Source organism: Homalodisca vitripennis, chromosome 1, assembly GCF_021130785.1.
Source record: "Homalodisca vitripennis isolate AUS2020 chromosome 1, UT_GWSS_2.1, whole genome shotgun sequence".
Lineage (NCBI taxonomy): Eukaryota > Metazoa > Arthropoda > Insecta > Hemiptera > Cicadellidae > Homalodisca > Homalodisca vitripennis.
In genome coordinates this window covers 153,589,221-153,601,339 of record NC_060207.1, presented here as the reverse complement: position 1 = coordinate 153,601,339, position 12,119 = coordinate 153,589,221, and the positions used below count along the sequence as shown (strand labels likewise).

The following is a 12,119-nucleotide window of genomic DNA, read 5'->3' as shown; positions in this document are numbered from 1 at the left end:
GATTGTATGCATTTGTTTCTCGAACCGTCAAATTCAACTTAAATTTTCAGTTTGTATTTCTAGGCCTTTTAGGTACATACACCCTTACCCACACTTCATGGTTCAGAGGGTTTGCTGGCTCTTTAAATAGAATCCCTGGTGTGAAGGCAATGCAGGTTGGTACATTATAGGTGAAACAGAGCCCTTAGTTCAGGTGACACATGTAAAGTTGATGCAAGCAAGACATACTGTACATCTGATGCAGGTATCTAAAGTCCAGGCTACACAGGAGCCCATGATTCAGGTGCACAAGTAGAGCCGGTGCAGGCAAGACAGGTACATCTGGGACAAGTGTTTCAGGTCCCAGCTACACAGGTGGAGCTGGTGCTGGCAACACAAGTATATAAGATGACGCTAATGACTCAGATGCTTGAAAACCCAGTGCAGATGATGATTGTGGTTGATTACATGAATACAGTTGCTGATGTTTTGATGTAGTGTAACGTGGTGTATCAATCCCAACTCCGTTGCAACCCTCTTTTACGTGTTGTTGATCTCTCATCACTTTCAGAGCTATCACCAACACCAGGTACATAAGCTTCACCACTGCCACTAGAAAAATCACTTCAGCTTTTATAGTCCCTATAGTTCAAAAGTTTGTCTAAGCCTAGACCTCAACTAGGGTTACATTTCCTCATCACCAACTTTGTCAAAGTGAAAAATATTGTCATGATCAGATTCTGTTTCAATCCTTTCAATGTCAGAGGAATCAGCTAAGTTCAAGGGAGCTATGTCTAAACCAGTCAGTGGATCAGACATTGGCCTACTTAACCTAACCTAATTACTAGGGCTTAGCTTAAAAATATTTCCTTTTTCTAATGTGATCTGAGCATGGGAAAGTACCAATAAAAAATGCTCCTTGGCCATCAGGTTCGGCTTCGATGTCTTCTCGGCACCATTTCATACATCTAGCAGATGATTCAGCATCTATTATCTGGGATAGCTGATGGCCGAATGGTCTAAGGTTTCAGACTTTGGATCTGAGTTAGAGATAACGCAGGTTCAAATCCTTTCTGTGACCATAGTACTTTTTTCAGTACTGTACCATAAATCTTGTACAGTATTGACTCTGCTCTTTATTCTGTTTCACAAAATCCTCAAACAGACCAGTGGCCCATAAAAATGGGGACAAAAGACTTAAAAGGGGATCGGCCTCTTCTTTAACTAACAAAAGAAATTAAATCCCTTAAAATAAAAATAACGTTAACGTCTCAACCCCTCCTCGGGTTGGAAAGATGAGAAGCAACATAGCATGTTAACAAGCAACACAGCAAGTTAATAATCAACATTACCTACATCTTAATATATATTTCAGTTGTCTGTCAAATGTTTACTTTAATGTGATGTCAACAACAACAGAATCAACCTTAAGATTTTAGAGATACATACAAATCTGAAAACAATAACTTTTACAGTTAAAGAGTATAAATTTTGATTGTTGATAAATTGAGCTCTAATCAATCTAGAAGCCATTTTCAAGTTAACTTTTCAGTTCCTTTATGGGTCTTTCTAATTTAGCCTAATACGAGGTTTGTCCAGAAAATAATAATCGTTTGAAACTAGCTCGGCAGTGGGCACAGCTAGTACCGCCATCTTGTGATAAAAAGATACCCTCAGTACTACTACAGGGGCTGTAGTAGCAGGCAGTCTGTATCTCTCCTACTTTTATCACTGTGATTAGTTAAATGTGTGCTGCAACTAAAAATCCTGTTTGAAATTCAATTTCTTGTTATCTACATTTAAAACACTATTTACAATTAAGTGAGAATATATTATAAATATCAAGGTACCAAACTGGTCCAAAATAATAAGCAAACCATCATGTACAATTAAATGTTGATTATGTAACATTTACAGTCAATAATAAAACAAAAACAATCTTAACATAGTTTTTGCTCAATTTTCTATTTATTTATATTGTACGCCAAAATTCCAGTCTACACAAAGAGTTAAATGACAAACCAATGATGACTACTGTAGTTTAATTAGAACTCAACGTATGAAGAAAAGAATATTATTAATGTTTATATGTTAATATTATTATTAAGGAGTGAGTATTATAATGTCCACTCACTTGTCCATCAACATTTTACAAATGTTCATAAAACATCTGGTTACCTGTATGTTGATACTGAAAGTGTTAAATATGCTAGGAATTATCGTCTAAATATGGGAAGAGTGGCTCTTTTTATGTTTATACATTTTAAGTTAAATTCTCAATACATTAACCAATTGTGGTGGGCTTTATCAAATCTGCCCAAATTGTTGGTAATGAACCAAATACATCCTTCACGATAGTACCTATCAAGTAACAGATTAAAATTCTTCTTATAAAAATCCTCCAGTAATCACTGCGAATTTCGAATAAAACATGTCACATATATTTAATTTTAAATTAGTCCATAAATTTAATAGTAACATATGTTGTGGCGTTATAATTTAACATTAAATAGAAAGTGTGTCAGTAAATTTACAAATAAATAAATATGGAATTATATAATGCAGCCAAAAAAAACTGAATAGTTTTAATGAATGAAGAAACTATAAATTAAACCATTTCCTATATATTTAACAGTCAATCTTCTTTAAACAAAAACTAAAAACAGTAAAAAATACACACCTCTGTTGAAAATAAAAATTAGTTTCTCAAATTGTCGATAGGATCCATACAATAAATAGAAATCGTGGTCAGTTAATTCAATATTATACCTCCATGTTTTCAAATATAAAAAACAAATCCTCTCCGGATAGTTACTTCCATTATGTAGCTCATTCGGTCAAGAAAGGTCTACTAAATTAGATACTATCTCCACTTAAAATAACATAAAGATTTTTTGTGTTCTTCAACCTAAATGGCACCTTATCGTTTTCATTTAATTTTACCCTTTTGTCGGCTGCACTATAATAAGCAGCCATCAGGACAATAAAATCAACTATCGATTAAAAATATCTAATACTATTGAATATAAACAAATTTGACCTGTAGATATTTATAATTTCCAATTGTTTATATTTTAATAAATTTTTATTAAAACAAAGTAAAATCATTTCCATAGTGAGTAATGACATTGACAAGAATAATGGCAATTAACATGAGCTTTTGTGTAAAAATCTATTTTTAAACATTGAAAAAATGTTTCAGAAGGACACAAGATAATGATACAATAAATCCAGTGTCCAGTCTTTAGTGAGAGATGAAAACTAGAACTAAAAGTAAAAATCAAATATTTTGTTGCAAGAAAAGTCAAGCACACTTGAGAAGAGTAACACTCTAAATTTGGTTTAATGAATATATTACAAATCAAGTAATATTTTTGTTGGAACCAAACCAACTATGACCTTCTAATAAATTAATGTAATTTTGACAGCATTAGTATGTGCAGAAATACCAAGTTGCAGTTTGGCTATTATTAAGTATTTTGTTATTTGATCCAATTATTGTGTTGTATTAGTTTTATATGGTTAAAAAAATATAACAGTTATATTTATTCTTAATAGTTACTATTAAAATAAAATACAAGTATTATTATTCTCTTAATATTAAATGGATGCCTATATTCATTTTACATATACAAATACAGCTTCACCATATTACAATCTTAAAAGCCTATAACGTAATTCGGCTCAACGTATTTCTTCTAAATTAATTTAAACAAAGTAAAATCACATGACTTTATAGTATCTGAGTAATGGCCGCAAGTACAATAGCGATGTAAAAGTGTTATCTGTGTCACAAGGCATCTAACACGTTATCCTTCAAAACACTAAAAAGTAACTAAATATCACAATGTTCTTTTTTGGCCGCAATGTAATAAGCACCCAACAATTGAGTGATCCATAATATCGAATCATCAATTAGAATGATTTAAATGCTGTCAAGACATGTTTGTTTAGCCTTTTACGTAATTGAAACTACCCAAACTTATTATAATTACTCAGCAGACATCACTTCTGGCTGGTTTATACCTTCCAGTTGAACCTACCACTGGGTACAGCAAAAACCGATGTGTCACTTAAATCTGGGCAACCTTATGGATGTCCAGGAGCACATTACTAACTGCAAATGTTGAGATTCTGGGGTGCAACGGTAGTTCGATAGGTCTAGTCTATTGCAGGAGATGACTGTTGGAGTTGGCAGGGTTCGTTCTCTAAGTATAAGAGGTTCTTGCTAGCCTCAACAAAGGTGTGCCAACCTTTGCCTGCTTAGACTGGAGAGACTGGTTTAGAGTTGGCCTCCCCTTTTTCGGGGGGACATGACTTTGAGATTAGTGCTCTAATTCTTCCTCATGGATCTCGATATGAGGCAGTCCCTACCCTCTAACCTTACCCATCCTGAATATCCTGTTACTCCGGAAGCAGCGCTAAGGTTCTTATAGGACTAAGTGCAATTTATAAGCTTCTTGACCTAAGAGAACAAAAAAAACTTAGTATGAAGAAGCTTGAATTATTTTATATAATCTAAAATACATATAATTCTTTGACAAATAAAACTATAGCTTCACCTATATTCACAACCTTAAAATTCTATAATGTAATTCAGTTCCACATTGTTCAATAATGATTGAAACAAAGTTAAACAATGTTTGTGGCATTCGAATAGGCAGGATATACTGTTGTTTGTCAATACCTATTACAAAGTAACATGCTGAGTTATTACGTTCCTGTGACCTGTTACCATAGTAGCATGTTAGTATACAAAAATTTAACTAACTCACTACAATGTAACATAGTGATAAACTAATAAATTTATAAACGGGTTAATTCAAATTTGGCTATAAATAAATAAGTATAATAAATATAAAAAGTTACAGTTAACAAGTGCTCACGTGATCAGAGCTTGAATTTGGGAACTATCTTGAGAGATTTTTTTTGTTTTGCCAACACTACAGGTTTGCACCGAAGTCTGCACTGATAGTCAGAGGCATTTCTGATCGGTATTTTCCTAACTTCAGATCAAGTCCCAGATCGTCCAACATCTCCGATGTCAGATCATGTTTAGGACGTGATCCAATACCAGGAAAGTAATGATTGGAAATTCTTCTGGCCATCAGTGCGGGTTTCGGTGGCGCCTTCACTCCACAATGCTGGCCAAAAAGATAACATCTCTCACGATAGTACCCAGATTAGAGCTCAGATCATGTAAGCGCTTGTAAAGGTTATGTTTAACTTTGGTAATACTAGAAAAATATTTAAGATAACCTAATCTAGACCTACTTATAACGTCGCATAATAACATTGCATAGCAAAGTAATATTTCCATTGCTAATATGTGTTTCACTACTTACATAACATGGCCTGGGCTGTTATTGGGTACCAAGTAACCAAAATCAAAAAATCATTATTAGAGCAAATCATTAGGCCAGCTGTTACTGAAACAACAGCATCCCGGTACTGAATAACCTTTTTTTTTTGTCCTGAGGGAAAAGGACAGTTTGTCCTCGTGCTTAGTCCTAAAAGGACCTTTGCGCCTCCCTTACTTAAATTTGTATCCTCAAAGTCAGGGGCTTTTACAGAAGCCTATCAGATTTGAGGGCTCCTGTTGTCTGATATCCTTGGGGCTGAGGAGATATGCTCCGAGGAATCTTTTCCGAATTTTTGAGATGGCAGGACAATCTAACCAAATTTGCTCTGCTGATTCCTCCTTCTTCTCCAGAGGGTCTAAATTCGTCAGTCTGGCTAAGGCCCACCCTCAAAAGATGTTTGCTTAGGGGGCCATGTCCTGTCAACATCCCTAATATCAGTCTAATATCCTCCTTACTCTGATCTAAGAGAGCTACTCACCCTTTAGCGTAAGGAGAGATAAACATTTTGGATACTGAGGCTCTACTCCAATTAATGTTTCTTATCCTCTTTTGCCAATCTTTAACAAGAAGGCTATCCCACAGCCTGACTCAGGCCCCACCATTATGGACTCCACTCCCTTTTTGGCTATTATGTCAGCTTTTTCATTTCCATGACTCAGCACCCAACTGAGTATTGCTCTGTTATTCGTTGCCAGCTCAGGTAGAGCATTCTTACATTCCCAGACTGCTTTCGAGTCAAACGAACAGGTATGAAGTGCGTTTAGTGCAGCCTGACTATCAGAAAGTATCAAGTATTTTAATCCTCTTGTCCTCATTTGTATGAGTCTTCTGGAGCATGAGTCTATTGCCATGACTTCTGCTTGGAAAACCGTGGCATGTTTTCCCAGGGGCACTGCTATGTTAACTCCTGGTCTGTATATTCCGTATCTTGCTCTGGAATCAAGGCATGAACCATCTGTGTAAAACTTCAGAATTCCTTTTGAAGGGTAGGCCTCCTTTTTAATCCATTTCTCCCTTCCATCGATAGACAGTATATGGTTTTTCAAAGGAGTATTTCTTAACCATTGCTTCTGACACATTGGTTAGCATTTGAGTCCCAGGAAATTCCTGCATAATTTTCATGTGATCTTCTTTTATTACCTTTGTTCTTTGAAGCTTCATTGCACTTAGAGCAGCTGTCCTCATCACCTACTGCCCCAGAGGAGTGTATCCCAGGACCGCTTCAATTGCTAGTGTTGGACAGGAGCTCATCGCTCCTGTAATGCTTAAGCAAGTTAGCCATTGAAGACTCTCTAGACTTTTAGCATCTGTTGTTTGTTCTACTTTCGGCCATCACACTAAGGCAGCATATGTGACCATTGGTTTTATTATAGTTTCAAAGATCCAGTACATCATTTTGGGTTTCAATCCCCATTTAAATCCAAAGAGTGTCTTACAGGCACCAAGGACCATTGTCGCTTTGGATATTATGTTCTCAATATGTGAGTTCCAGGTAAGCCTCTCATTCAGGATTATACACAGATATTTGTTTTATTCTGATTCCTTCCAGGACAGGTTGTGTAAGCTGAAACTTTCTTTTCCTGGTAAAGGTTATCATATTTGTTTTAATGGGTTAAACCGTAGACCTTCCCCATGACATCAGTTGCTTATGAGGTTTAATTCTTCTTGAATTAGGCGTTTCAGTGTGCCTTTGTTTTTTTTCCCTTGACCATAAGCACTAGGTCGTCCGCATAGCATAGTAGCCTTGTTCCCCTCATCTCTGCTTAGCTAACAAGATCATCTAACACCATCGCCGACAGGAGAGGAGAGAGAACTCCCTCCTGGGGGGGAGCCTTTCCGGGCCGTGATTGCGGCAGATTTCGTCTCTGTACTTTGCCTTTACTTGCCTGCTTTTCAGGAGGGCTACTGTCCATTTGACTAACCAAACTAGTCATTTTAGGAACTCCAAAATGTTCCATAGCAGTCTTCATAAATTGATATGCAACTCGGTCGAAAGCTCCTTCAATGTCCATGAAGACGCTGACTAGGGCTTCCTTTTCATTGAAGGTGTTATCCACCGCTTCCACTAAGCTGTGGTAGTTGATTTATCTTCTATATAAGCATGTTGAATGAGACTGAGTGGGTGAACTGGTAAGGTTTCATCCCTAATGTGTCTATTTATTATTTTGTCCATAGTTTTCACCATGAAGGAGGTTAAGCTTATGGGTCTGTACGAATTGGGTTGAGTCGGATCCTAGTCTTTTTTTCCGCACGAACAACACCAGTGCTGTCCTCCAGTTTTTTGGAATATTTCCTACAGCGTAACTGCTTCTGAACAGAATGATTAGAGTATTTAATAGGATGTCCAACCCCTCTTGAAGAAGGGCTGGAAAAACTCCATCCGCCCCAGAAGATTTAAATGGCTTGAATGAGCTTTATTGCCCATTTAATTCTTTCGTATGTGAACAATCTTTTAGACTGCTGTCTAGCTTTTGCAACTTCTCGATTGGATCTCCCCTCGACTAGAGAATAAATTTCCTCATTTCAAGTCAAGTGACCCCCGGAAAGTGCGTCTCCAGAAGCAGTTCTAAGGTCTCCTTCCAGTTCACTGTAAGGTCTCCGTTGGCCTTTACTAAGGACCCCATTGGGTTAGTGTGATCAGTTTGGAGAGTTTTTGAAGTCAGGCAACCTCTCATAGGCTTTTTATATTTTAATAGAAATTTCTCCAGGTTCTTCTTTTGTTCTCTCTTAGTTCTTTCTTTTTTTTATATTCGTTTTGGGCGCGTAGATAAGAGATCCAATTGTCTGTCCTTTTTGCCCATTTTAGTAATGTCCTAGTTTTATTTCTTAGTGCCTCTGGCCTCCCAGTCCATCAAGGCACATCTTTCTATAGCCTGTTTTGTCTAAGAGGGCAGTTTTTCTCAAAGGCTTTTTTTTGTTATAGCTTGTTATAACTAATTTCGCAGACCTTTCTAAGTCAAGTTCATTTTTCTGGAAGAGTTCTATTTCCTCCAACTCTTCTGCTAGGGACACTCGGTATTCCCTCCAGTTGGTAGATTTAAGGACCCTGTGGTTCACGTTTTTCTCCCCTATCTCCTCTATGTCGTACCTAGAGGGTAGTGGTCCGTTAGTGAGACCTCCTTTGAGACAGTGTACCACCTTACAATGTTTGTTTTTGAGTCCTGTGGATAGGGTTATGTCTAGGACTTCTTGTCTAGTTCTGGTAATAAAGGTGGGACTGGACCCTCTATTCTCTAAGACTAAATCATTTCCTGAATAACCTACGTTACTGACACTAATACTCCAGATCTGTAATGGCAGAAAATGTTTTATTTGTGTCAGACATGTTTATCCTTCAAAATAATAAAAAGTAAGTAAATGTTGTACTGTTTTGTTTGTTTTATTTTATAAATACATATCTTAGATTGTCCTTTATTCACCATAACATTACCTATTACTTTGTACACTATAATTTGAAATACAACATAATTGGTATAAGTAGTTGCAGCAAGGATTATAAATATTTCATAAATAAATAATGATGATTCGATATTATCGATCACCCAAGTGTTGGTCGCTTATTATACTGCAGCCTTTTACTTATAAATATACGTAGCCTGGATAGTTTATTTTTCATCATTATCGTCCTCGTAACTATTATGATTAACGAATCTCTGTTATTGATGTGATCGTCTTCGAGGATCATATAAAAACAGGGATTCGATAGTTATAAATAACAGCCGCTTATTATACTGCAGCCTTTATGTCCTCCTTTATATTTCCCTATTTTCCTTTGGAACCACTATCTTATTCACAAATAGAACAATAACTAACCTAACCAAGTTATTGTATTCAATATGTCATCAAATTTTCAATAAACAACTTATATCAACTTAACAGAATGTAAACAAATATCTACAGTACCTATAGGTAACTTATTTTGGTAAATGGTTACTTTAGCCACTTCACAATGTTTGTTAGTTGTAGAAAAGCAAAAAAGGTTTAAAAGTAAATTTAAAATAAAACAGCAAAAAATTGTGAAATTTGCAAAAAAGTCAAAAATTAAAATATTTTGCAAAAGGAACTAATTGATTCTAGATGACCATAAGCATAGCTAAAGCAGTACCATCCTGTGATGATGGCAATGAATGAAAAATATCTCTTGATAAAGCCTAGTACAGTACCAATCAGTAAAGTATAAAATTCCAAAGGGCTGATCACTAATGCTTGAAAGCCAAACTCATCCAACATTACTATTATTACCTCTATACTACTATACTATATAAACCTCTGGCACTTATTATATAGTCACACAAAATATAATCCAGCGCTAGTATAACATATGAATTTGTTTACCTCTGGAACTCCTGGAGAAAAATCACACCAAATAGTAAGAACAATTATTATTTATTTATATTACAACAAAACCAAATCTAACAAATCAGGATATGCCATGTCTAGAAGATGCGCAAATTAGCAAACAAATAAAATTCTTAAATAAAAATGAAAAAAACCATTCACTATGGAGATAGAAACAATAAATAATCTTCACCATGGATTTAATACAATGCATAAACATCACCAGCGAGGTATAAACTGTGTCAAAATGACAAAAACAGAGAAACTCCTAAAATACCTTCACATGCAGTTGATGGACTAATTATTCCCCCTAAAATTCTTATACAAACGTTGACAAAACTGTTATCTCCTCCTCTCACACCTTACCCTCTCAAACCCACTGTTGCATACCCTCCAGTTTGCAACTGCCCAAAAAATTCTTTCTAGTAATGAAAGTACATAATAGTTAAAAGTTGAATTAGATAGTATTAGATAATGTGGCTAAAATAAACATTAATGTTTATCCTTCATTTTATTTACAATTGAAAAAATCTAGGTATATTATTTCCTGTTTAAATGTATATGGTACAACATATAGATAGCATATGGATATGATAAAATTTCGATACTCTATTGCTTTTCTTTTTGGGCCAAATACAAAACTAAAGCCAAAATAAATATAAAAAATGATGTAGTACATAGAATTGCAATCTAAAAAACACAAAAACACGACAAGAAGCCTAGTTATTTAAAAAAAACTTCTTTTTAAAAGTTTTACAAGAAATAGTCTATAGATTAATTGAACATACCTTTAAGAAGAGGAAGTGGTTGGAGTTCCGCATCAGCTGCATTGCGATATCTTGAAGATCCTTGGGACTTTTTAGACTTCTTTTTTACGGAACGTTTTGCAAATGGGTCTATTCTATCCACAAAAGTGCCAGAAGACATGGTGGCGCTTTTTACAACCTACCCGTGCTTATTAATCTTGTTTTCATCTAGGATTAACAGGTTAATAGCCAATAGTACTGTTCTCTTGATAATCAACACATAAACCCACTATACATATATATATATTTATATATACACTTCACTGCGTATTAAATAATAATGTTCTCGATAATAAAATGAGTCATTTTTAAAAGGACCAGATAGTAAAGTAAACTGTCCTTTAATAGGCCTAATCACTATATATCAGACCAAGCTTATTCCAGATTAGACTAGATCTTAATTCCTAAAAGCCTCCAGGCCCACTAATTTTTTTTATGTTTTACGATTAATTGATTTTGACAATGTCTATTATGTCTCAGGCATAGCCTTTTTATTTTATGTTGGTGACAATTTTTGTACACCTACAATTTTAAAATCAATCCAATAAATTTGGATTAAAAAGTTTTTAGCCTCAAGACCTTACTTCAAAATTCTAAAATGAACCAGAAAATGTATGGCAAACAACGACCTACTATCATTTGAAATTAGGTTTATTAGCTGCAAGGACAGATTTAGACTATGCTCTTGACAATTATGCTCCTTTGCACCGGTGACTTAACTAAGTTACATTAGCTTCAACGAATCTTCAGACACCTAACATCAATTTTAAGTATATCAAATTATGCTTTAATTTAAAATGGGAACCTCCAAATTATAAATAGCCGAACTATACGAAAATAAGTTGATCATAATAGGATTAATTGAAACTCAAACACGAGAAGGGAGTGCTGCTCTGCCTTCCTCCATTATACACCACTCTTGCCGCTTTCACAGATATTCATCACAATAACCACTGCACTTTATACATAGTTCAAAGCGGATATTCCACTTCACGAAGTTGGAAATTCCACCGGCAATAACCCAAAACTAAATATTTCACTTCACAACAAAATAATATCACAAATCACAAGATACCGAGCTCTAGACTATACCCTGTGCTGAAAATAGTTTCTCGTAAAATCTCCCAATGTACGAGAACGAGATGAACCAAAGAGATTAAATATGAAATGGTAACGTGACTTACACATACGCAACATTTGATATTAATTAAGTAGGTATTCGGATACAGTTTCAATATGGGTGTTCTATAATACTATTTTTTACATATTAATTAATAAAGGCAAAAGATATTTCATTCCAACGGCAAAACCATTACATACATTAACAATTATGAGATAGCTAGATAACTATCAGGTATACAAGCTAACAATAAAGCTAAACACTAACATACGATACACGCTAAATACGTTAAATTAAATATATAACAATGAATAACAATCCAACAACCATATACAATAACATGTAACGTTACAAAAGTGTTTACAGTGTGTGTAAAGTAACAAGTTTTAACAATATTAATTAAAGTAAACATACCTACTAAGAAAATAAAGTGGGTATCACCAATCTACAATGAATTTCATGTAACATTATTATACTTAAATATAATATAAATGTTTATTCAGGAGCATATTG

General features: G+C 34.9%; 1 protein-coding gene across 1 annotated transcript in view; it reads right to left on the bottom strand.

Moving 5' to 3' along the window:
* LOC124374154 (serine/threonine-protein phosphatase 2A 56 kDa regulatory subunit epsilon isoform) overlaps window positions 1-11,616 on the bottom strand; it is a 97,891-nt gene extending 86,275 nt beyond the window's left edge. Inside the window, exon 1 of the mRNA XM_046832419.1 lies at window positions 10,469-11,616. Within this exon, the coding sequence (XP_046688375.1) occupies window positions 10,469-10,607 (139 nt within the window). The 5' untranslated portion in view covers window positions 10,608-11,616. The remainder of the gene's footprint in view (window positions 1-10,468) is intronic.
* Between the last annotated feature and the right edge of the window lie 503 nt (window positions 11,617-12,119).